We start from the raw sequence: 27,427 nt of genomic DNA on the forward strand, positions 1-27,427 counted from the left end.
CAGTATGGGCTTGGCAGGATTTTGACGTGTGCATGAATACAGAATGTGTAAATCATGGTGGAAAGATGTTTGTTTGAAACCTGAAGAGTGGGTCACTCCTGCTGCACACACCCTTCACCTGCTACAATACTGGTGAAACTATTCGGCTGCAAATACCTCAGAGAAACCGCTGCCTTAAAGAAAAATGTTCAGCAGGTATTTTATGCTACCACAAGCTAACACTTTGGTTAAGTTCAGGAACAGACTGTGGATTGGTTAAACACTGAGAAACACATCCTGTCTTGCTTTGTGTCATTGTTGACTTTTCCAGTATTTAACAGGGATGACAGGCTTTCCCAGAGCTTAAGCAGGTGCTTTGGGCAGCCACAACATGACCATAAATAAGATGTTAAACAAACCTTAGTTCCCACATGCAGATATAGGAGAGCTAATAAAGGACATAGTTTGTGAATGTTTTGCAAAGACATTTAATATGAACATGTTGTGACTTCACAGGTATGTTCATGAACGATGTTTACTCATAACGGTGAAAAACAAAACAAGTCTGACTTGCAGCACATTTACTTGCTGTTGCAAGTTACTACTAAATAAACATAATTAGTCAGAGACAGGGTTGACATGAATATCTGCAGCAAATATCATTGTTTCATTTAAAGATGAATAAAAGGTTGTAATAAGAAATAAAGAAATGATTCTATTTGTTCAAACACAGAGTGATTGAGCTGTTAATATGCATGTGTGGGAGAAAACAAGAATGCACTTCATCACTATCTGCTGCTGATTAGCAAATGACCAGAAGAGGAGTGATTGCAACAACATGTTTTCTTTTGCAGCTTTCTGAGTTTAGACACTGATACAGACTAAACTCAGTCACACCTGCCACGCCTGAGCTGCAGTGTGAGTCTGGAATGACACCCACACCCTGAGCAATTCACCACTGATGTGTCTCCTCACACCCGTGGTGCTGGTGCTGCAGTGCAGTTTGAACAAAGAATCTTTTACTCTGGTCACCTGCTGGACTCCATGGGAGGTTTGTTTGTTTTGTTTTGTTTTGTTTTGTTTTGTTTTGTTTTGTTTTGTTTTGTTTTGTTTTGTTTTTTTTAAACTCAAGCTCTCACAGCTCATCAAGCTGATGTACCAGCAAATACCTAATATTTCATTTAGTAGCCTGGTTGGGTTTCAAATATTTTTCTCTGACTTTAAAGCTACTTGAGGTGTTAGATTTAGCAAAAGTCAAAGTTAAAAATGTTAAGCATGGCAGGGTAGTGTTACTAGAACACAGCCATGACACACACAACTACAAAATGCCATTAGTAGTCACCTCAAAGACTCCACCACTGTCTGGCACCACCCCAAGTAACAATGTGTCTTAAGGTGTATGTGTCATTCTTGTCATACCTGCACTGAACCCACCTCCTCCAGGTAATAGAGCTCGAGGTGACAGCCAGACACACCTTACCGCTACCAAGGTCACACCTCCCTGGGGAATGTGGACTACGGCCAAACAAAGGCATGAAAGCACTTCTGTTTTCTCCATGTCATACCTGCACTCATTCATCCACACAGTAACAGTGCAACATAAACACCTGCCCACATTTTCAATGTGTCACTCATCTGGACAGGTTGTGCATAAAAGCTCATTCAAGCTCACTTTTCTGTCTGTGCATGGACAGGCATATACATGAGAAATGATGTAAAAATAGTGTCAGTGAATCAATGTCGCATGCATGTTATTCATAGAAAAACTATGTCAGAGAGCTGGACAGAAAGCTCAGATTCAGGCAGGAACAATGTGTTTTTGTCCAGTATGTGAAGTGATCCAGCTTTTAACCCTGTCAGAGATAACTAAAGGGCAGGAGTACCTGCACATTTTGTCCACACAGCAACCACCAGTGCAGGCCAGGCAACCCTTATACCCTGAAAGTGAGAGTTCTCTTTGCAATCCTTTAGTCAAGCTTGTTCAAGGCCAATGTTGGTCCTCATCTGTTTGTTGCAGAGAGCTACCAAATGCAGTCAGCCCTCCACCTTCATATCGGAGGCCATGGTACCAGTGATGAATTGCCTTTCCTGTCTGGATGAGGTGCACAGAAATCCAGTCATTGTGACTTTATTGCAGCATGTCAGTGCAGTGATTGGACACATTAATCAGCTGCTTTGGACAGTGGGACAAAGAATGCACAAAGAACTGTGGACATGGACAGGGAAACTACTCATGTGGTAATTAACACATTTAACAATAATGTAAGAAGACACAAATATCTTGTGCTTTATTTCATTGATCTGTGCTCTCGTTTCTATAGTCATATGCATATGGATTTGACTGGATAATAAGCAGAATCATTAAAGATCAAAGCAGAGTAACCAAGCAAAAGCCACTGAGGGAAACCAACACCACATCTCCCAGCATGCTTGTGGGGAGGGACGGACTGGACAGAGTCCATCTGTCAGCATGCCTGGAATGGCGTGAGAAAGTTAAGGTGGAAGGCAACGCTTGGACTGCTCTGCTCGCCCTGTAGCTGAACAATAAGCACATGAGGGTGAATGTGTGTGAAGAAGTTATGTTTTTGTTGCCCCCCCCCCCCCCCCCCCCCCCCCCCCCACAGACGTTACATGTCAGGCTTAAGCAGTCAGCAGAGCAGTACTTCAGAGGTATGTGCAATCCAGGAAAGTTTAGCAGCTGACAACCTGCTGACATGTCTCACTACTCTCTGTGCCTTGTAGCAGCAAATGAAACGCAGGCCAGCTGAACTGGTCCTGAAGTATTGTACTTCATCACTTGATGAGCCCAGGCAGCGTGTCAGCCGCTCCTGATGTGCTCACCATCAAACTGTTGCAGTACCAGTTCAACAGTCCAGACAGACATTCCAGTCATAGTACAGTACCTCCATTAGCCTCCCTGCCTACACCCTGCTGGAATGCTTCACCTGTCATCACAAAGACAGACCACCTCTGCCACATAAGCATTATCTGAAGAGCAGCATGTCAGCTTTGAAGACAGGATCAACCCCACAACCAAACTCCCATCATGAAATGGAGACTTTTAATCACAATGATGCTTTCTTTATATAAAATTCAGAATAGCATATATTTACAAAAATCAATGAAGCTGATGAGGTAACATGTTAAACATTTGTTTTTTTTTTTAGAATCAGTGTACTTACCTTGTAAAAGACTGATTTAGTGCAGACTGCAGACAATGAGCAGCATTAACATGGAACTTCACCTCTGGTATATTATGGGTCAAATTCACAGTTTTCTCCATCTACATTAAGAGAATTACTCAACTGTGTTCCCTGTTACAATGTGTAAATGTTTGACTACAAATGTTTCTTTCCTGCCTAATATCTGATTTATTGCTTTAATACTGCTGTTGCAGAAGTCCCAGTAAAGTGGACACATTAACAAACCAACCCACCACTCACAGTGCTGTGTCCTTTTTCATCCACCAACAAATGTCCTTTCAGGTTATATTTTGAGCTGCCGGTATGTTTGCAGGGAGGGATTGGCATGATGTTAATGTTTAAGCAGAGGATGAACTGTACCCCTCAGTGATCCATCAAATCCACTGACTCTCAGCCTTGTATCAGTAGAGGAATGCAGTGGGGAAGGGGTTAGCGGGGGGTGTCACCCCTGCACGATAACTGTTTGCTTCAGATGACATGAGATAAGTGCAGTTTGGTCGAGTATATGGGCCGTTTGAGATCATTTCAGTTTGAAGCTGCAATGACTGTCTGTTGATCTGTTTCCTGCTGTTTGTGTCAAATCTGATATATTCACACTTTGAGCCTTGGAGTGTCATCTGTCTCTAAATCACTGTACTACACCCTTATTACCAAATCAGAACCATACCCATGGATGAGGCAATGCATTTTTACCTGCGTATGTAATTCACTTGGCAGATGTTACTGTCCGTCAGCAGGATAGAGCAAAACCACATGGACCATCTATGACAAATGTAAAGTCTTCATTCCTCTACCTGTCTTTCCTGTCATTGTGTTCTGGTCTTATGCATATTCAAACTCCATTGGGCAATCTTGTTTCATGGAGCCTCAGGCTTGGGTTGGTCTAGGCTTTGTTTTTCCAAATGTAATTTATTTATTATTCCATCTTTTGTCATGTACTAGCTATCATGTGTTGCATGTAGATATCCAATGGCCTGTGAGAAGAGAGAGAAACAGCGTGTCACGAAAGCATAGCATTACTCTGATGAGCTAACAGTCAAAAATGTGGAGAAAAAAAAAGAGTTTCTGGGCTTGGGTCAGGCTCCGGTCAGGCTGCAGCGGAGAAAATGAAAACCTGTACATGCAGGTGTGAATGAACACAGAGCATGTCACAATCACAACGTGATTCGGATCATCAGGAGGGGATCATAGTGTGATCCGATTTCAGTGGAAATGAATCCACCCAGCACGTTAAAACGTCAGCTCACTCCACCTTTTTCTTTAGCTGCCCATCAAAAAGCCACAGATGAGCTCTTCCTCTGCAAAGTTACAATAACTAGAGCCCAAGCATTGCTTTGGGAGGCTCTCAAGGTGCCACTACCATGTGCAAGAGTAGGGTCACATGAATGCCAGCCAGCTGCACTCGTGGCTTTAACTACCTTCTTCTTCTCTGGAGTTTTTTTTTAAGCTTCAGGTCAAGCTGGTATGAACTCTGGGGTCACTGACTTACTATAATGAGAACAAACAAAGGCAAGCATGGGCAGTTAGATATAGCTGCTGACAGCAGGCAAATGATTCAAACAGTCAAACATGAAGAACAAGAAGCGCTTTATTAATCTATCACACGCATGCCTGAAATCCTCACATACGCCCACACAAGACTTTTAGGCATTAGTGGAGACATGTCAGAGTGCTGCTGCCCCGAGAACTCTCTTTGAATAAGACGTCCCTGTGAAGATGGAGCACAAGAAGAATCATTTGAATAGGTTTAATGAGCTGAAATTCACAGCTGAAATTCAGCAGACCTTCTTCTTTAACACTCACTTACACTTTTCCCATTTTGCCATTTGCATGCAACAAGAGGAGGAAAGAGTGTTATGGGAAAAGAAATAACTCAGCACGATACTGTTGATTCCTGAAACTAGACGTGAAAACATGGAAAGAAACACACACACACACACACACACACACACACACACACACACACCATTGTTTAGGGTCACACCCTTGGCTTTTTGTTCCGGCTCTTCCCTCCAGCTGATAACAGTCTTTCCTTCCACGGCTGAGAGGTCATGGCCGTCAGCCCAGATGCTGAATGACACTGCTTCTTTCCACCAGAGGGAAGAATGACCCTGTTTGAAGAAAACTCCTTAGAAAGCTTCAAATTAGACAACTAAAATTCCTGGTGTTCACACTGGTCAGCTCTAGGTTCAAGTGCTTTTAATTGTTATCAATTGAAAAAGATAGTGAAGCATATTTAGACTGTCAAAAGGCCTTCAACAAAACAAAACACAGGGCTGTGAGTGAAGCGGGGCGTGTCGCTGCAGGTGCTAGTGAGAAGGTTATGCTTAGAAGATTATCACATTGGAACTGATCTCTATACTCTGTTGAAGCAGGATTTGGTAATTTACTGAAAAGCTGAGCCAGAATCACTGTCATTGCAGACTAGAAACTTCTCTTTTTGACCTTAGCCCTCTGCAAAGGGTTTTCTTTTCTCCTGTATCACACAAACATGTATATGTTTACTTAACAGGGAAACTTCTTCGTCATTGTTAACTACGCTCAGAAGTGCTTTCACAGAGCTCATAGCCCAATACACAATCATTTACTGAATGTGTACAAACGGACTGGAAGCCTAAAAGGATCTCAGAGTGCGTGAGATCCACCCGCCCTGGTGTGAGGACATGTTGATCCTTTCATTTACTGTGGAGTGAATCCCTTTCCATGGCTTTGTTGGGGGGATACAGTATAGGACTGACAAGTCAAAAGTTTAGAAAACTTTTTCCAAATCAGGGAAAAACAGACTGGACATGCAAAGAGGAAGTGTGAAACCAAAAACCAAAATGTTTCAGAAAGTAGGGCCTGTGTGTTTCTGCAATACTCACTGATGCATGGAAGCACTTTCCCACAGTTACAAGAAGCAGGGGTGGTGTTGCCCCAATCATTTTAGCTTTTTTTGTTTTGTGAGGTAAATATTACGCAACTCACTTTACAGAGTAATCAGCCAGGAGTGGGCACTTGTAAGACCAAACTGCCTGACTGAGCAGCCCATTTGCTGAAGGACCCTTAAGTTCTTTGTTGGAGCTCTTTGCTTGAGGCCAGCTGTGACCGTGCAGTGGACTGAGGGGCTTCTCTGACCACTGCTAATGTCAGTCTGAACACTAAACTGTACTGCAATGGGCAGTCGCACGAAGACCACACGGAGCTTTGGCATTGGTGGGTTCTGAGGAAACAACAGTGCAATCCAGAAAGCACAGTTTGAATAACAGTTTGAAAGATTTACAGATGTCAAAACACTGCACAGCAGATCAGAACATCAGGAGGGATTTCAGTTTGGCAAGTTATCACAGTGACAAACATTTGATCTTGCTTCTCAACACCTGCGATGGACACAGTGGAAATGAGGCACTCATAAAGTAGTCTGCCAACACTTGCAAGTATTTGATCTGGTGATGCCATTTTTGCAGCAGCGCTAATGTCATTCTAAAAAGGGCATGACCTCGGCGTGGGATGATGCTCTGAAGATCCGCTCTGTCCATTTGCACTGTGGGAAAGGCAGGGTCCACTTTTGGAATTTGATTGATATCAACCTGTGCTGCTTCAGTTCACCACTGTCTCTTAATCTGTCAGTGCTCAGTGTAAAGTCCCAGTGCATGAGCTGAGCCGCTGTCTGGGTTCTTTATCTTTGCAGTTCAGTCCGTGGCCTAGTTCACCCAGGAATTCTGATTCGTAGTATCACTGTAACACACCTTGCACTGACTGAGACACACACACACACACACACACACACACACACACACACACACACACACACACACACACACACACACACACACACACAAACAGACAACATTCATACTGTAGGAGGATACTGTCGAGTTTGACTGGTTCAGCCGGTGTAGTCTTGCTGCCACACCCCCCAGCTACAAACCATTCTCCCACCCACCCGCCCACTCGCACACACACACACACACACACACACACACACACACACACACACACACACACACACACAATGCACAGATTACTTAAGGCATTCCCACATTGGTCTATAGATTCATAATTGATCTGTGTTAAATAACATCTTTATGCCATATATCCTTGCTGCCCACTCCATAGCTAATGACAATAACTGCATTCATAAATCCATGAGAAGCAAAGGTTTTTCTGCCACACCCTGTTTTATTTTGTTGTGTACTTTGAATATTTGTGCCATAATGTCATGCACTGCACTGCAGTGGCTGCAGACACCGCTCTGCTTTTCTTCTGCAGGACATGAACTCTTTTGAAATGTGCTCATATCTCTCAGCCACAGTGTTTATTTTGATCCTGTTTATTTGCATTGAATAAGCAAGCGTGTGTGTGTGTGTGTGTGTGTGTGTGTGTGTGTGTGTGTGTGTGTGTGTGTGTGTGTGTGAGTGAATACCTGGGAGGCGGGGCCTGGCGCACAGGTGGCCTGGCTGGGTGTGATGGGGGCGCTGCTGCAGCTCCGGTGTGTGTGTGTGTGTGTGTGTGTGTGTGTGGGAGGGGAAGCTCTAACACTGACAAGCTGTGTGGAATCTGACACACGACACACACACACGGGAGGTCGGGACGAGCAGAGGACACACAGCTGAGGTTCACCTGCGCCGCTGGGATTGTTTTCTTATCGGAAGCCACTGACAGGTGACCTGTCACCATGTTTAAGAGAAAGAGCAAGTCCACCGCTATCACGCAGCCAAAATCACCGTAAGTAGGAGACTTTCATTTTCAACCAGCTATGGCGTCTTTTGGACCTTTTAGGTCCTCGTTAGTTAAAGGTTCGGACCTGCTGTGCCAAACTTCATTTAAAAAAATGTCACTTTAAAGTGACCTTGCTTCGCGATAAAGTGGATTTAGCTGTAATAACTGCACCGAACTCCTCAGTCACTCTTAATTGCGGGAGCAGCATTATCAATCAGGAGCGAGCTGTCTTAATCTTTTATTGTTGCTTCTGCACAAACTTCTTGTACTAAATTACACCCTAGTGCATTAAAATGTAGAAATAAATGAGGCTTAAATCTAAGAAATGAATGCTAGGTGATTTATATACATGCCGAATTTAACATAATATTCTATTTGTTCACCAAGCACCTCAGGTTTAATCTAAGTTATGGTTAATTTAGTGTACAGGCAAGGTCATTTAGATGTTGTCATTTTTCAAAAGGAGTATGGTGCGTATTCTGAGCATGCAATCAGAGAACAAGGCGTACCCTGTCGAGGACTAACTGCAAACTACCATCGACTGTAAAACTGAGCTCTGTGGTTCATGATTTAAGATAGTTTTAATGCACTCAATGAATTGTTGCGTTTAAGACACAAATGACATGAAATTGTGAATTAGTTTGCATAATGTGTGCTTGAAGTCATGTGAGGGTGTGGTTAATAGGCACTGTTGTAAAGTTGCAGTAACAGGTTTGATAAGTATTTGGCTGTCTTCCTCAGAAAGACAATGTGTGAGAAATTAGTTGCGGCCTCTCCCTCAGTGTTTCTCCACCAAGCTTTTTTTGTCTTTTCACTGCTGTTGTGCTTTGAAGCTGACATTTCTCTGTTTTTCCACCCTGAAAATGACCAAGTCATTTAACCAAATGCCCCCTTCAAACAGCTCTGCTGAAGGAAGGACACCTTTAAAGACAATAGAGCATAATGCTCCCTGTCACTCAGCAGGCATCAGAGAGCCATCAGTAAAGTGTGTTCCACCCGTCTCACCTGCCATCCAGAGGACAGGAACAGTCCCTCTTTCTCTGTGGGACTCCGAGTCTCTGTACTCTTCTATGCAGTCACTGGTTTCTGCTCATTAGGCAACAGCGAGGATGCCTGAGAGGAGATAAGTTGATGTTGTAGTGACTACTTTACAACTTCTGTACCATGATAACCAGCGACAGATAGTGATGGAATCTTAATGATACAGCTCCCCCACTTCACTTCTCCATGCTGCTCTTCTTGTCAGCTTTTGGTTGTTGCATGTTAAAATAATAATAATAATAATAATAATAACAATAAAACAAGGAAAGCTGTGATCTCAGGTATCTGAAGAGCTGTCAGTGTGACGCAGGCTAATGACAGGCTCAAGTTGAAGCTTGGGATCCACAGATGGCCGTATCACCAAAGCCCCGGAGCTGGGGATTAGTTCCTGTCTTTGCATCCAAACAGTAATAAGGTGCAATGCTAGTTTAGGCCTGTTACAAGGTTTTAAACTTGAAATCTCTTCATAGAAAGTTGGGTCAGAGAAAGTTTAAGACAGGCAGCGGTTGTTTGGAAATACAGTTCCTCTCCTTATCTAGACATTGATGGATTACTGAAGAGGCCTAACGGGCACAGCTCAGTGATTAGGGAAGCCTCTGGTCTGCAAAAGGATGTAAAACAACCACAAAGAGAAGCGAAATGACCACGGAGAGACTCAAAGAGACTGTAAATGATGCGGCTGCGTCATTTTCGATCTGTTGATCTTGCTATTATGTAATAAGGGTGGGGGTCCATTTCAATGTCTGTGCCTAGCATTGTCTCATAATCCATTGGTGCATCATCAGCAGCATGGATGGAGGGCAGGCAGCTGAGACAGAGCGGGCTCGGGGCTTTGCTGTGACGCTCTCTGACAGCAGCAGCCTTCCACACCCACTGTGACTTCGTGCTGGAGCTTTCTGGTTCTAATTTGACCCTCTCCCTGTGGAAACGCTAGAGTCATGTTTCTCAAGCTAGCGCTCCAGTGCCAGTTCCTTCCCAGAACCAACATAACCACACTGAAAACACTGAATTAGAACCAGTGAGCCTCCCTGGAAACTATTGGCAGCATGTTTGGAGCTCACAGTACATGGCAGAGCAGGTCGAATCATTGTCGCTTTATTATTTTCAGATGTTTAAATTACAGTAATTAAAAAGCAGTATTCTGAGAACCAAAACAAATAGCTGTTTGTAGTTATGTAATGTGAAGCTGTTCATTTTGAGCAGTGAGTGGGACTGCTAAACACTCAAAAGACCAAGGCAGGGCTGTTCTCATCTGTTCGGAATTTTACAACAAAAACATCTCTGCTGTGAAAACCGTGAATTTACATACACATGTTCTGTACACACCAGTGGATTTTATCTTCTAACAGCCTGTAAGGAAACAGTCATTTAATGACCTGCTGATGTTCTTTTTGTCATCATGCATTGAGTCTTGTGGTAATGATCCAAAGACAGATATGAGAGCCATGCGGTCTGGAGAGGTGTGTGCTTACACAAGGACCTGTTGGTTTGAGGGTTTCAGTGAGGAAACAGAACTGGATGTGTTTGCTATCCTGGGCTCGTGTTCTAAGATGACAGAAAAGCCCCTCAGGGTGTTGGGCCTCGACATTTAAACTACAAGCTGCCGCAGAACTCTACTGAACATGCCAGTTCAAACTTGTTCTGATCTTGTTTCATTTCCAAGCCAGCAGGGCCGCCTTGGAAATGAAAGCCAGCGTCCAGCGTGCATTCAGCTCATGTTATGGAGGTGCTGTACAAACAGTGAATAGGTGTGGATGTGCATGTGTGTGTGAGGAGATGGATGGTGGATTTGAACTGACAGACATGGACTGTCGTGACATATGCGTGCACGCACACACACACACACACACACACACACACACACACACACACACACACACACACACACACACACACCAAAATAATGCAAAATAATAAAGGCCCCTCTGAAGGTGATCTAACAGACAGTTGCTTCCTGTGCTTCATATTAACATTCCCTACATACATTGAGTGATTCATTGCTTTGCATGAGCACTTGAACGTGCACTTTGACATATGTAACACTGACTGATAGTAATCACAGTAATCGGACAAGGCGTGTCTCCTGCATGATATGAGGCTAAAACCAGCTGGACTGGTTTCCTTTACTTAAGCTGTGTGTTATAAACTTGTCAGTTTCCTATTAATGAGTTGATCTCTGAACTCAGGGAGCACAACATGCAATCATGCAGATTAGTGTTTTCAGGTATGTGATGTTATATATTATGATATTATGTTTATTTGCATCCAGCAGGTCGGCCGCAGCTCCGGCTCTGGTAGTTATTTTGATTCTCAGGAACAACATGAGTCACCATCTTGGTATGAAGAGGACAGAGGAAATAAAGTGTTGAATAGAAGCAGTTAGATTTTGACTCATCAAGTCATTACTAGCTATAAGATTAACTGAAAACTGTTGTGCTTTCATATATATACATATACATAAATACATGTATATGACAGTACAGTGATTAGGCTGTGAATATTATGGATGTCCTGACTAACGTTTTTCACCCTGATTCCAATCAGAGTCTACTAACATCTGGAATCTGCCACTACTGAAGCTGATCTGATGCTTGTATTCACCTAATATGTGTCTGACACTTTAAAATGACAGCTGCTAAAGTCTAACTGGAGAGTGTGACTCCTGAAGTTGACATGATGTGATCAGTTTGAGAGAGGATAAGTCTCTCAGGTCGTACAGTGATCTTTGCAGAGTGGAGCTTCTTCCCTCACAGAGGATCTTTGGCTGACTGCAGACACCGGCTGCACACAAACAGCCAAGTTTCATTTTCTTCTGTCATCAAGTTGCTTGTTACTAGTTAATTAACATCAGCACATCCGATGTGAGCTGCCACCACCATTGAACACTGGCTAATATGAGAGGCTGCTGGCTGACAGGAATGTTTCGTGCACTGCTCTCTGCTGATGATAATTAGAGCCAGAGTTTAGAGAATCCATGTATCTTGCTAACCTCACTTTTGGCCATATGTTGTTTTTGGCATGGAACACTGCTGTCAGGTGGCTGTAATGACCTTTAAAACACGTGCAAAGACAAAAACATCACTTTCTTTTGCTTGTCCAAGGCAACTTACAATAATTACATTCAGACAGGAACAAGACAACTACATGTGAACAACTCGAGGACATAACAGACCCAGTTCACCTGTCTGTGTTTGTCTTCCAGCGCTCCGTCCACAGAACTGAGTGCCCTCATCGAGAAGCTGCAGAAGAATGCTGATAAAGTGCAGAAGAACATCTATGACGTCGAGCAGAACCTCAACAAGGTACCATCTGATTACAAAGACTCTGAAAGGCCTCAGAGATCTGTTAATACTGACAATTTCCAAATACACAGAAAATGTACCAGTTTGATAAAAACAGACAGAGGAATTGGAGCAGCAGCCGAGTAGCAGTCAGAAACCAAAAGCACGGGAGCGTACACTGCCAGTGCTGCCACTGCCTTCATTAGAGCCTTCATTAGACTGTGGACCCCTCTGCTTAGTAAACAGCACATCTGTCAAACACTACACCTGCACTTTATAATGCAAGCTTTCTGTTTGTGGCCTTCAAGCCCACATTGTTAGTACTCTGATGACATCAGCAGGGTTCAGAAGAGCAAAGTAGCGTTTGGGTTGTTTTTGTTTTTTTTTTCCATTCTTTATTTTGTTTAAGGAAAAATGTTGATGACAGCATATGTCTTTCTCACCGCTAATCTCACATGTCGTACATCTAAAAAACAATGTTATATTTTTGTGGAATGTCGCAGGTCACCAGACCTGAAGCAGTGACAGCTGTGACTGCGTGGCCAGGCGGCATGCGCTGTAGCAAGGCGCTCCAGTTTTTGTGTTTTTAGCAGAGATGCCAAACATTAGATTTGATTAGAGCACTCACTCATGAATTCAATAATCAAAACTACAGCAAACAAACAGTCATAGGTCATATTTTAATACGAAGCCTCATTTTCTGATCTGCTCCCACTTCCAGTTTGTCCTGATGAATCTTTTGCCATTGCTGTATGCTGTTAAAGGCAGAAGGACTAGCATTTCCTAAAAAATACTCTATATACTCAGACAAAAGTAATCTCTCTCAGTTGTCACATATGGGCAATTAGAAGTGTATGGCAGTGTGTGTACTTTCTTATTTTGCTGTGTTCGGGATGTTTCTGGGTGTCAGCCTTTGGCCAGTGGGTGTGTAGGCCCAGCCAATAGCAACATGCAGCATGCGATGATGACAAGTTGCCAAAACCACAACTGACAAATTCTGCTTGTTCTTTTTTTTAATGCTTTTAATACTCAATACTCAACACTTCCTGTATCTGTTTCACAGTAAAAGTGGACAGTGGACCCCTTCATTTCTTAACAAGCCTTCTATTGTGAAACATTTGCAGAAACTTATGTGGAAAATTGAGTGGCTTGCACTGTTCCATGGTACCTCAAATGTAGCTACTGCCATCTTGTGGCTCTTTTACGTTACTACAAAATACAGTTTGGCTGAGACGTTATCATATATAGATCCAAAATTTGAAATTTGACTGAAATTGGACTGTAACATTTAAGATGAGTAATCCATTACAACAAAGTGTTGAAAAGAGCATTATTATGTTGAATTTATTAAATCAAAGCAATGGAAATTGTGAGGACTTATCTACTGTATTTCCTCCAGTCTTCATTGGTTTGCTGCAGCTGCCTCTGGTCATTACTTAAGACCCGACTTTTATTTGACTTTATTTGAGGAAATATAGTTAATCCCTCACGTAAATAAACCCTGCCCACATATTCCTTTCCCTTCTGAAACCTGTGACATAATTGAATTTGCTCTAACTTCTGTTTCACTGTGACTTTAAGCATAAAATATTGAATAAAGTAAAAAATAGAAAAAAAAAGAATTCCACACCATGTTCAATCACTCATGAAAACAATCTTTTATATTTTCGACAGTGGAGGGGAGATTGATGTGTGTTTATTGTGCTGCTGTTTGTATTCACCTTACACGAAATTGTGGCCATCTTTCTTACCTCCAGTGTGTTTTTCATGCAGGATGTGAGTAAGATCAATGAGGGGAAGCAGCCTCTGTATCAGGATGACACCAACAAGAGAATCCTCAACTCCCTGGAGCTGCTCAATTCCCTGGATGAGGACGCCGTCAGTGCCAAGCGCCTCCAGCATCCACAGGCTGAGATGATAGAGCAGGAGTGAGTACTTCTGTACTGCTCCTGAGCTTTTTCCAATTCCTAAAGATTATACTGTGCTAGGTGACAAAATATGTAAATTACAATATCCAGGCGTTGTGTGCAGGCTGCACGCACAACGCACAACAGACACTGTTTTTTAAATTCTCAATAGCATACCTCTGTGACAAAGAACCAGGCCTTTATCTGGAGTGTTCTTATACTGTGTAAGAGACAAAGCTTCATTCCTAATTCCCCTGTTTCCCAATTAATGCAAACTCATCACTTCCTCCAAGTTTAGCTGTTGTCTGGTGTGAAAAATCAGGAAATGACAGTCTCAGGACAACAGGTAAACATGAAGGAAGTGTTGAGTTTGCATCAACTGGGGAAAGAGGGGAAATTAGAAATAAATGTCACTGAGATAAATGAACCGATACGTGACAACTGACGCCAATCAGTGAATGTGTTTGTGTTGAAGGAGAGTTTGTGAGCAGCAGAGTGAGCGTGACGTAACTGAGCCATTATAGCACGTCATTTTCACCAGCCCGACGCTCTTATGAAGAAATGTCATTGCTGTTTGTACGCACAGAAGCTGTGTTATCTTTTCATGCTGAGTTTAATAAACATCACTTGTTTGTTGTGTATTCAGCATGAGGCAGCTGCGTGACAGAGTGAGGAAGCTCAGAGAGGATCATGATCATATCTACCACCTGACCCGCACTGAGGGGAGGCCCACCATCAACTGGGGCAACATGATGGATGAGAAACTGGTAAGAGGCATATCTGTGAGCCCACACAGTTCATTTTAATAGCAGCCAGACAAAGTTAAGTTCAAACTGTTAACATGTAGTGGAGTGGACTGAAGCCTATTGTTTTGTCTCCCTACCAGGACAACCTGAACAACAAGGGCTTTGGCCAGGACTTACCATCTGTGGAGAATGAAGTGGAGGAACACAACATCTTCCAAAGCGAGGTGGAGGCTCTGGCTCCACACATCTCCAGCAGTGGAGACAAGGTACAAACAGAAAACCAGAAGTGGCTGAGTGACGTCAGGATTTCTCAGTTTCATGAGTAGTAATTATCATGAAAGTGTGTTAGTTCTTTGAAATGATCAGTTCAGTTGGATATTATGGGTTTCAATGCTAACAAACAGCATTAGCAACACAGAACTTAACACTGACCAGTTCAAACTGGTTGCTGTTCTTTTAGAAAACAGTGTTTATATTGAAAATAAATCGCACAATTGCATATTATGATTACAAGCTCGCACAATTTCACAGTGGTGTGCAACAGGCGAGGGGTCTGTATTGGAAATCCTTTGCGACACATGACCCTTATGTTTTTTACCTTGTTCTCATTCTCCCTCTTTTCTGTTTCTTCAGGAATATGTCAGCAGCCTCCAGATGAAGTACAACAAACTGCTGGTAAGCAACCCACACACACATTCAGTCTTTGGTTTCATCAGTTTCATTTAAACAAACGGCATGTCGCCGGTCACATACAGAGGCCTGTTCCATCTCTCTTGCATCATTGTCCAAAAACTATTCTAAACTTATCAGTGAGTCACACTGTTGCGCTGGGTGACGTGTTCCTTCTTTATCATTAACACACACACACTGTCATTTATTGAAGAGTACAGTGAGCTGCTGATTTAGGAAATGACTGAGTCTTTTTTGAGAAATGAAGCTATGTGTCTGTGAGCTGTTAGCTCCATGTCTTCAGTGGATACCAGTGGGCTTAGCGCTGAGAGCCACAGACAGGCGTGTTGTTGGTTTTGGTGCTTTTATTGGATTTGTTCTTAATAAGATAAGTATAAAATAATGCCAACCTTATCCTTCAAGTTAGAAATTAAATGAAAATATATTAAGTAGCCAGTAAGTCATCCAGCTAAAGTGGTACTGCATCATGCTGTTGTTTGCAGCCAATGTATTAGATTTTAAAATCTTTAGAGCACATGGTATGTTCCACAAACTAAAACCATTGGAGTGCCATTAGAGTACTTTGAAGGATGATATAATCATAAAAAAGCCTACACATAGGGCTTTTAATGTGACATTGTTGTTATTTAAATCACTTAAAAGTTTAGCAGTGCTTATATTGTTAAATATTTACATTTAAAAATGTGTTTTTCTCCAGTTAATTTTGTTAGCTAGCCCGCTGTTTGAAATTCTGCTTTTTTTTCTTTCCCTCTGTCAGTCCAACTCCACCATGCGTCAGCGCAACCTGCTGAGCCTGCGGGATTACATGCAGCGCTGCACCAATGAGCTGTACTGGATGGACCAGCAGGCTGATGAGAGGATCAACTACGACTGGAGCGACACCAACCTGGACTACCCCGCCCGCCAGAGGCAGTATGAGGTAGCTGAGGGGATGGACGCATATATGAAATGAACAGCAGTGAATACAAGGATGGACACTACCAAGTAAATACAATATGATCCACTGTTAACTCAGCACATCTGTCTCACCCCGACAGAACTTCATCAGTAAATGTTTGGAGTCCAAAGAGGCCACCATTACCAAGCTGAATGATGATGGAGAGAAGCTGATTGCCGCTGACCATCCAGGGAAGAATGTTATAGAGGTACAGGATTATCTATGTACTGCACTGGGGGGGGGCATGAGGTAAAGATACTGCCTGACATGAAAGAGACAGAGACATACGAGTACCAGTCTTACTAATGAAAATAACCACATATATGATTCACCCCTTGTCTCTTTTTTCTTCATGGTTTTTAATTTGCTGTATTCCTTCCTGTATTTTTTCTTTTACCTGCCGGTTTAGCCATACATTACTGTGTAATTCATCGTTGTGTTTTCTGTGTAAAGCACATGTAGTGCTAGTTTTAATAAGTGCTACACAAATCATTATATTATTATTGTTGTTTACCAGGCTCACATGGAGGCAGTCCATGCTGACTGGAAGGAGTACCTGAACCTACTCATCTGTGAGGAAAACCATCTCAAACACATGGATGAGTACAACAAGGTTCGAGACACAGATGGCAGAATTGTACCCTGCATATTCAAACACATGCAGACAGGTAAAGCTCACCCATGTTGGTGTGTGTATCTATGTGTGTGTGTCCAGTACAACAAGGAGGCGCGTGACACGCAGGACCTGTTGAAGCGTCTGGATACAGAGATCAACCAGAAGTACAACCCAGAGTTCAAAGATGTGTATCAGATGGAGGGTCTGATCAGGGAATTAGATGTGAGCATTTCTTTATCTGAACATGGACACATCTCCAACTGTCAGTACCACTGCCTCCTTCAACAACACTGGAAAATATGCTTTTCTGTGTGTGTGTGTGTGTGTGTGTGTGTGTGTGTGTGTGTGTAGGACCAAGCCAAGGCCATGGACCACTTTGATGAACGGGTCAAAGCTCTTCAGAAGCGCAGCCTGCAGGTTTTGCCTCTGAAGTATCGCCGGGAAACTCCGCAGAAGCTGCTGCCCATTGAGGCTCTGTGTGAGTTTGACACAGATGAGGTATGTATTGCAGAGTTACTTGTCATTTGTTCCTCATTTCTGTATGCGAGAAACCCAAAACCCTTATTTCCAAGTATTTCATTCTTCAGTGTTTCCCCCAAAAGCTTGATTCTGGAAGAGATGTTAGTTCATTTAAACTGAGATTAGGTTTAGTCATAATGTAGTCACACACAGTTCAACAGCAGGTACGACTGAATTCAGAGCTAAATTCACGTAAGGTGATCATCTCAGAGAATGTTAACCATCTGAGTTACTTTTCTTATTCAGTTTAGTTATTTTCAGATCAAAAGTGAAGAAATATATCTGTTTATCTGTCATTCAATCAGTCCTTTCTTCTGATTTCCTAACTGTCTTATTTCCTCCATATTTGTCATCTCATTGTCTTTCTGTGCCGCACTGACCCCATTTCCATCTTATCTTTATTTAATGTTATTTTTTCTCTGTCACTGGCTGTCAGTGCTTTAATCCCAGGATGCTCTCTGCTATCACAGTGCATGACTAAGCACTCTCCCTTTGCTCTGCCTTTTCCTGTAACTTTGGGGTTTTGTAGTGTAATGTATTCAAATCCCCTCAGAAGAGAGCCCAGGCTGAGACTCTGAGGGTGTTATTTAAAAGCCCTGGGATCAGAATACAGAGGATTTGAAGTCTGCCCTTTGACTAGAGCTAGAGCCTTTGGAGCTGTTCAGCTTAGGTGTAGCAAATCTCCTCCTGTGTAGGTTGTCTCTTGACCTCACTCATTCCGGGTTTTCAATTAAATGAAACTAAATTTACCTATTAAAATTCTAGCTCTGTATTACACTTTGAATGGTGAAGTTTAAAATGGAATTGCAACATTTGTGTTAAAAACTTTTACTTTTACCTAAAAGCCTCTTTAATTATTAATCTGTCAACCAAAGCTCTGTGTTTTGTTGTCTTGAATGTGACTGTTTTTGATTAAACTGTGGTCTAATAGCAGATGACAGATTGTAATTGTTGGACGTATTCAGGGGCAGATTCTGCGTGGAGAAAGGTACACTCTGCTCCGGAACAATGGCACCAAATGGGACGTGAAGGATGTAGCTGGACGTAAACTCACTGCCCCGGCTGTCTGCTTTGTGATCCCCCCCACCGACCCTGAGGCAGTGGCCATCTCTGACAAGTGAGTGTGTATAAACATGTACATCCATGTGTACGAAAACTACATTCACTGGATGACAAACTCAGTTGTATTTTATTCTAATGCAGTAATAATAGGAATAATCGTTTTTTGTGTCGTGTGCTTGCAGCCTGGCCAGCCAGCAGAAAGCCATCAAGCAGAAGATGGCGAGCAGCAAGGGAACTCTGCTGAAACGTTTCGATGAGCTGAAGAAGGAGAGTGGGACTGGCACAGCAGGTACAGGACAAATCCAGTAATGCTGTATTTCAGATTTTGTGAAACTTGTCATGTGCTAGCATGAGCTAACAAATCTGAATCACCAACCAGGCACAGTGTGAAGCCCCTTGCTCACTGTGTGGCAGTTGGTTTGTGGCAATTAGACAATGTGTAATTTTGTTTGATGATTCAGGAATATTCTCTTCTAAAGCATATTCTGCATTAAAGGTGAAGGTTCTTGCCGTAGGTGAAGTGTTATTACTTGTCCCTGTATAAAAATCAAGTTATTAGTTCCATTATGGCATCTGATACTGTGCTTATATGGTGTATAATCTTAAATAAGCACACAGCTACAGCAAGCTGGTGTCTATATACTATTCCAAAGCAGTCAAGCAGGTTCATTTGTCCATGAGGCTATATTCTAAAAACATACACAGTAAAATTATCTAGTGTGACTTCAGTGTATTCCATTGATGAAGCTGCATTACCAACCAGGCAAAGTGGACAACAACCCCACTTAGCTCATGTCTTAAAATTCAGTATGGCCAGTAGTTTAGCCAAGATCAGCATGTGTTGAATCAGTGAGCATGAAAGACATTTCAAATGTCTGTTGGTCTTTGTAAGTGAATATCCAAATAAAATGTTCATTAGATAAATCAATTAAAGTCAGAAAATACAACAGTTAAGTTTGGAAAGACAGTGAAGTAGTGTTGGCATTGAAAGGATACTTCCGATTGATTGAGATCTTGGATCAAAGAACTTGATAATATTGTACTCACCATATGAATGGCTGAGATTTAGAAACAGTGGAAAAAAAGAGGTCTAACGGGGCAAGAAACACAAGCTGTTAAATGAGCAGACAAACAAACCCCCATGACAGGTTACAAACCCACTCCCTGCTTAAACTGTACTTACTGTAGTGCACACTCACTTCTCCTATGCAACAAGGGACTCTTATCCCTCACTCACCGCCAAATATAGTGTTTTAGTGTCTGACTGGTCATGTTTCTTGTTTGGCCATAGCCATAGTAACAGCCCAAACTATGAAAATAAGACTCATGTTGTGATAAACTTCAAACACCCATTAAATTCTAAAAGCAGTGCTGAGTTAACAGCTGCTAGCTAAACTTTCATCCAGCTATGACAGGTTTGCATGAAATTGGTCAGTAATTTAGCATGGAACAGAACTATTAGCAACTTGCTGTCAGGCAAAGATTTTATTGGAAATCATATGTGGAGGTCCTTTATGACATGTTTTACAGCCTACCAGAGCAGTCACCCTGCACCACTGAGGTATTTAGACGACTCTAAATAATGAAGGTCATCATTTTGTGTGTGACTATGTGTGACCTCAGACAAGCAGGAGCAGCAGTGCCGCCAGCTGATGGCCGGTCTGGATAAGGTTGTCAGTGACCTGGACAAACAGGAAAAGGCCATTTATGCTCGAGTGCGCCCACCACTGGAGCAGAACAGGCCACTGCAGGACAGCGCTGATCGCCTGCAGGACATGAAAGTAATAACTTCCACTTCATTCTGTCGTTGGATTTAAATGCTGTTTCACACAACCAAAAAGCTGAGTGAGTGTTTGTGATTTTAAGAACTTGCTAACCAAGACGTTTCCTTTCAGGACATTTCTGGTGCTGTTAGCAAGATTGAACCAGAAAAGTCCTTTAAAGTGCAGGAAGCACAGAACTTCCTGGTCTCAAACCCAAATTGTGCCAGCGCTCCTCAACTCCACAGCAAGGTGGATGCAGCCAACAAGAAGTACACCAAGGTCGAGCAGCTTCTTCAGTGCTCCCAGGAAAAGTATGAGAGTTTATATGTATCTCAGTATCTCATTGTCTGGGGTTGTTCTGAGAGTATTCCTTATATTTGTCTGCTTCTGAATTGCTTTTAAATCTGCTTTAAATGGATTCAAATCAAGTGTGTTGAATGACATGCATTTCTATGTGCCTAATAACTGCACTCACCTTTGTTTTAGACTGAAGAATTCCAACCAGCTGGAGACTTCCCTTCAAAATGGAAAGACTTTACTGTCCTCCTATGAGAACATGCTGGCCAGGGAGGAGGTTGCTCCAGCTGATGTCTCCTCAATCGAGAAAACACAGCGGGATCTTGCAGTAAGATGGCTCTTTTATTTTTTGCCACACATTATAATGACATCCCACTATGACTGAACAAAGGTAAATGGGACATTAAAAGACTACAAGTACTATGGAGCAACATATTTATCAGCGGATTTTGTTTGTGTGTGCATGGGCAGGACAGGACACACATTCCTGCAGATGGTTTTGTGCTATTACACTGAGCAACATTTGGTGAAAGTTAACAATGTGCCAAGAAAAAGAAGGGATATTCCAAAAAATTACATAGTACATAGAAAATCCGAGAACTTTATATAGAACCTAATTATTTTGGTTTATATTGTCCTCTCATGGGGCATATTCTTAAATATAGTTGTGCTTAATCAAATTGCCACACATTCATTGACACATAAAATACTTAGGGCAGGTGACAGGTGGGCTGTCAGTAAGGACTCAACCACAACTTTGCCCCAGAGCCCCATAACAAATTAATTCAGCTACGTATTCTGCACCTGTCACTGTCACTGTCATCTGCATTACACTTTCTTGAGGAACATATTATTGAGTATTTGACTTATTCTCTCTTGTTACTCCGGCAGGACATTGCATCAGACCTGAGGTCCAAACGGTCAGTTATCGCTGAGACAGAGCAGAACCTGCGTTCGGCCAAAAGCAGCTGTGAAAACATGGCCACCAAATTCCAAGAGCACTGCCCCGACATTGAGAGGCAGGAGGCGGACGTCCAGAAGCTCAACAAGCGCTTGAACAACCTCAACAGGCAGACTGATGCCAGGTGAGAGAGTCAGGACAGGAAAGGTTCACTGACATCTGTCCGTCACTAATAATTGGTAGAAATCTGAGCATCACTCAGCAAAAATGCATGTCACATAGACCTAAACATAAGATGTCCACAATGATCTCTTTTGCTGTGTGTTGCAGGTCTCAAAGTTTGCAGAGAGCCAAGATGGGGTACAACAATTACCGCAATGATTATGACAGTCTGAACAACTGGTTGTCTCGTGTCCCAAACTACGAGCCCCGTGAAACTGATGACGTGAGACAAGTGGAGAACAAGCTGAAGAATCAGAGGGTGAGAGTGACAAGCAACAGGGCGATTTATACTCCGCATGTTCCCTGTGTAGAGGAATATTTTGTCAGTGGTGCTGTAGAAAAAAGCTTATACAAACTTCTCTGTTTCCTACAGAACCTCCTCTCTGATATCGCAAGAAAGGAGTCTGACTTGAACAATGTCTCCAAAAATGCCAAGCTTTACCAACAAGCTGTCAAAGTAAGCATTCTACATTCTACATTAACTTTTACCACCACGTCACTAGTAGTTGCAGAAATACAGTAAGATGAAAGTTTGATTAATGGTTTACTTATTCTCCTTATAGGACTACGAGAATGAAACTGAGAAGTTCAGATCTATCCTTGACCTTGAGGATGGAATTGTATCTCCGACATACAAGAGGAGCCGACTGGAATCACCTGCAATGGCCGTCAAGGCAGAGGTGAGGGCCAACAGCCAAGCTTTCGTGATATGCCACTGTCAATTCAGTCAAAACATTATACCTATAAAATCTATACAAGTGAAACAAATTACATTGAATTTGAATAGACATGAGCCAAAAAGTTTGTGAACCACAAAAATTACTTAAGGATTTACTGTACATGCTTTCCATAATATGTTATTTCATTATTTACAGGAAGCTGCTATTGAGGCTAAGTTTACTGAGGTGAATGCTGTGAACAAGCAAAAGCTACAGAATCTGGAGTTTGCACAGAGTCTTCTCAACCAGGTGAACTATTTTCACAATTATATTAATAATTAATAATAATAACATTGAAGACAACAATACTAATGAAGATTGTCCCTCTGTAGCAACCCGACACCAATATGATCCAGGCTACAAATGTCCAGTCAGTCCAAGCTGCTGCCCCAGGAGAAGAGCCTTGGAGAATCAGGAAGCAGCTGCAAGATGAGGTCCATAGGAGGGAGCAGCTAGAGAAAGAAATTGAGACTATACAGACTGACATCTATGTCCTTGAAGGACAGAAGCCCCAGGACACAATTGTCAAGAAGGAGCTGATCAAAAAGGTTCCTGACCCCCAGCTAGATGAGGAAATCTATAAGGTCCAGCAGAAACTCTCAGAGGAGCGCCGCATTACCCATGTCCTGGAGAACGACCTTGAGGTACTAAAGTTGAAGCTGCGTGGCCTTGAGACAGAGGTCAAAGAAGGGGCACAGCAATACACAGTGAAGGAGGTCCTGCGTATAGAAAGAGACCGTGGTCAGGAGGAGGAGATACGCAAGCTCCGGGAGGAGTTGGATGAGCTAAGAAGGCAGAAGTCAGTGAAAGACAATGAGCTGATTCAGATACAAAAACAGGTGACACTGCTGGCTGAAGAGAAGAACAAGGAACAAGAGGTAATCACTGAAGAGGAGGTGATCAAAGTGCAGAATGATCCCCAACTTGAGACAGAGTACCGTGTGCTCCTTGACAGGAAGCAAAAGGAAATGGATGGCAGGAAGCAGCTAGAGGATGAACTTCAATTTCTTCAGGAGAAGCTCAGAAGGATGGAGAAGGAGAAAGCAATGGCAGAGGAAAAGATTTCCATCAAGGAGGTGCTGAAAGTAGAGAAAGATCTAGCCTTTGAAAGGGAAGTAGAAAACCTCAGGAGGCAGTATGAAGATGAGAAGGCCAAACGAAGATCATCACAGCGAGAAAGGGCTGATCTCCAAAGGAAAATTAGCAGTCTAGAGGAGGAGAAGTCCAAAGTTGTTGTTCAGGAGAAAGTGAGAGAGATTGTCCGCCCTGACCCTAAGGCTGAGAATGAGGTTGCCAATCTCAGGCTGGAGCTTGTAGAGCACCAAAGGCGCTCTAAAGATGCAGAGCTCCAACTTAGATCCCTGCAGGATGAGTTGACCATGTTGAGAAATAGAGGACCTCAAGTGGAGATCAAAGAGATTATCAAAGAAGTCATCAAATACAAGACAGATCCACAGACTGAAAGAGAGCTGGAGAGACTTCGCAATGAAATTGTTGATAAAACCCACCAGATTGAGAAATGTGAGATGGAAATCCGCCAACTTCGTGATGAAATTCAAACATGGAGGGACACCAAACCCCAAGTGCAGACTAAAGAGGTGGTCAATGAAGTGCTACAATACAGGGAAGACCCCAAGACCAAGGAGGAAATTGAGACTCTCAAAAAGAAACTGGCTGACGAACAGAAGAAACGACTCGACCTTGAGAGAGAACGGTCAGCCCAAGAAGAGAAAATCAGACTAAAGAAAATTGATCTGTCTCAGGTCCGTGAGAAGATTGTTCAGCAAGAAGTGGTGAAGATGGAAGAAGATCCTCTCCTCAAGTCAGAGTGTGACACCTTCACACATAACATCAGCAATGAGCAGAAACAAAAGGAGAACCTGAAATCGGAGCTCTACCGGCTGCAGAGACAAAAGGCTGACTTGGATCTGCAGCTGGAGGAACTGGAGCGTGAGCGCAGGGCAAGGCGCGATGCAGAATTGGAAATCCAAAGGCTTCGAGTCAGACTTAATGAGCTGGAGATCCGCGACAAAGAAAACCGTGAGAAGGTCACCGTCAAACAGAAGGTAGTCCTGCAGCAGGATCCTCAACAGGAGAAGGAACACTCCATCCTCAGACTACAGCTTGATGAAGAGAAGCACAAACGCACTCTGCTCGAAAAAGAATTGAATGCCCTCATCCAGCAGCAGCTCACCCTGGAGAAGATGGATGTGAAAGAAAGAGTCGTCCGTACTGAGAAAGTACAAGTTGAGAGGGACCCAGAGGCTGAGATTGAGATTGAGAACCTAAGGAGGACTCTGGAAGATGAGAAAAGGAGAAGGCGAGAACTTGACCAGGAGTTGGGCACCCTGACTTCCAGGCTGTCTGATATGGAGTTCTCCAACACGAAGTCTTCTAAAGAACTGGAATACATCCGTGATGAAAGTAGCCGACTGCAGCAAGAAAACCATAGGCTGCAGAATGAAATCCGCAAACTCCGATCCGAGATTGAGATCACCAGCAAAGAGACCCGGCTTATCACTGAGTCTGGAACAAGGGAGGATGGAAAGAACCTGGAGTTGAGGCTTGATTCACTGCAGAGGGAACTGGCAGAGCTCAAAGGCATAACCTCCCAGAAGGATGAGGAGATTGAGAAGCTTCAGAAGAACCTGGCAGCAGTGAGAATGAAGAAGGAACAGAGGGAGAGCCATCTCCGTAGGTCTATTGTCGTCATTGATCCGGATTCAGGCAAAGAAATGCGACCTGAAGAGGCCTACAAACTTGGTCTGATCGACTGGAAGATGTTCGTCAACCTACAGAGCCAGGAGTGTGACTGGGAGGAGATCACAGTTAAGGGCCCCAAGGGAGAATCCTCTGTTCTTCATGACAGAAAATCAGGGAAAAAGTTCTCCATTGATGATGCGTTGCGTCTTGGCCACATCACAGATCGCCAGCTTCAGCAGTACATAAACAAAGAAATCTCCATCCAGGAGTTTGGTGTAATGGTGTCAGGCAAGAAGTGAATGCAAACATGCTAAGAGGGTGCTTTTTCAGTTTAATCCTACAAGATTTACTCTGTTTCATCTCTGTTGATTAAAGATTCCCTTTCACTGTACTTCCATTCAGATTTTAACATTATGGTGACTTGGCATTATTTTGTACTTTATCCATGATTCATAAATGCACTATGTATTTATTTTCTCAAGCATATTCAGCTTTGTGGTACTAGCTTGAATATATGGATATATATCGTTACAGCCAGCTATTTTATGTGCTTGGAAAAGTTTGCTCAGCTGAGCTTTAATTTCTTACACTGGGTAATAGATTAGAGAACATATCTTTGATTTCATATTGCTATTGAAATCCACAAGGGTAATAAATGTTTCATTTATATGTGGGGTTTTCCCAGGTTTATCTGATGTGTGCTTGGTAAGCTTTAATAAAAGTCAAATCAAAGTGGAAAAATTGTAGGTTTTTTGTTTGTAATTTAATTACAGTGAAACATGGTATTGCTGAGGAAAATTAACATTTATTTTGGTGATGGATGTCCAATAACTGAGTGCTCTCAGCTGCAGTCTCACTATTTGCAGGAAGTGCTAATAAAAATGCTCGTAATAGTAATGCTAATACGACTACTACAAGTAATAATAATAAACGTTATTTAAACTTTCCAAAATTACAAATTGCCAATGTGAACTGTAAAAATTTCCCAAAACAGTTGTCCTGGTATTCTAGTGGTTATAGTGTAATAGTGACATTCCCCAGTTTGATTCCCGCCAGGGACCCTTTGTTGCATGTCATTCTGCCTCTCACCTCTTTCCTGACTTCTTGTCACTTCTCTCTTGTCCACTGTCAAAGAAAGTCAAACATGCAACAAAAAACATACTTTTTTTGAAAAGGAAAAAAAAAAAAGGAAAATAGCCAAAAGAAGTTCACAACAGAAGTTGGAGGTTCCTCTCTTACATACTACTATATTGCCTTTGAACAGTTCAGCCAAAATAGTGTCATGACATATGAAACTTCCTCAGAATACATTACTTATTGGGCCTGTGTCTCAAGTAGTGGTCTGGTCCTATAATATTTTTACAGCTTGATATTGTGACATCGGTGTATAGGTTTGTTTGCAGATGACGTCACATTGTTCTTTTGTTGTGGAACCGCAGATGGAGGGCCAGAAGTGGTTTTCTGCATAGGAAGCCCTATAACACACACTCAAAATGCCTGTTTTGTGTCGTTTACGTTTGCTCAGATCGATCAAGTCAAGGAACCAGCCGGAGCTTTTAGTTAGTACCAAATGTTGTTGTTTATAATGGTGTAAATGATGTAACATTAGCTATTGTTTTAGGTCTATGGTGATAGATTTAAAGTAATGGCTACAAGTGACAAGTGTTAAATCAGTGTTAACGGTTTCACGTGACATCTTAACGTAAATAATATACCTGTCCTGTTTTGAGATGATCCACATCTTCAGTGGCATTTTATTAGACCTTTACTAGTGATTAGCCTAGCAAACAACATTCAGCACTGTGGCACTGAAGGTTTGCTGCTAGGTTAATCCACAGGATGCATGTCTCCATAATTTTGCCTGCTTTCAATGTTTTCTAGAGTACAGCAACGTCTGAATGAGCAGGTCGTTAGTTATATCTACTGCCTTTAATTCAGTTGAAAAATCACTCTTTTTCATAACTTAAGGGTCACATCCAACATATGTTCTGATTTCTCTCATAATAGTATTAAAATATATTTGTCATAATGAAGAATCTCCTTTGAAAGTGTTATTAATATTATTAATGATGCACTAATGTATGTATAGCTTTTTAAATATAAATCTCAAAGTAATTATAAACTATGGTTGTCAGATGAC

General features: G+C 42.4%; 1 protein-coding gene across 1 annotated transcript; it reads left to right on the top strand.

Moving 5' to 3' along the window:
* Nucleotides 1-7,627: 7,627 nt before the first annotated feature.
* Nucleotides 7,628-26,017, top strand: ppl (periplakin). The gene is made up of 22 exons (XM_070982095.1): nt 7,628-7,889; nt 12,127-12,226; nt 13,979-14,133; nt 14,759-14,879; nt 14,999-15,124; nt 15,492-15,533; nt 16,306-16,467; nt 16,586-16,693; nt 17,003-17,098; nt 17,201-17,323; nt 17,453-17,599; nt 18,586-18,737; nt 18,865-18,971; nt 20,306-20,463; nt 20,578-20,756; nt 20,932-21,070; nt 21,634-21,827; nt 21,974-22,124; nt 22,239-22,322; nt 22,429-22,545; nt 22,741-22,833; nt 22,917-26,017. Exons 1-22 carry the CDS (start codon nt 7,840-7,842, stop codon nt 25,584-25,586), a joined length of 5,274 nt encoding a protein of 1,757 aa, XP_070838196.1. The 5' UTR covers nt 7,628-7,839; the 3' UTR covers nt 25,587-26,017.
* Nucleotides 26,018-27,427: the final 1,410 nt, after the last annotated feature.

The sequence above is a fragment of the Chaetodon trifascialis genome, chromosome 15, assembly GCF_039877785.1.
Source record: "Chaetodon trifascialis isolate fChaTrf1 chromosome 15, fChaTrf1.hap1, whole genome shotgun sequence".
NCBI classification, from domain to species: domain Eukaryota; kingdom Metazoa; phylum Chordata; class Actinopteri; order Chaetodontiformes; family Chaetodontidae; genus Chaetodon; species Chaetodon trifascialis.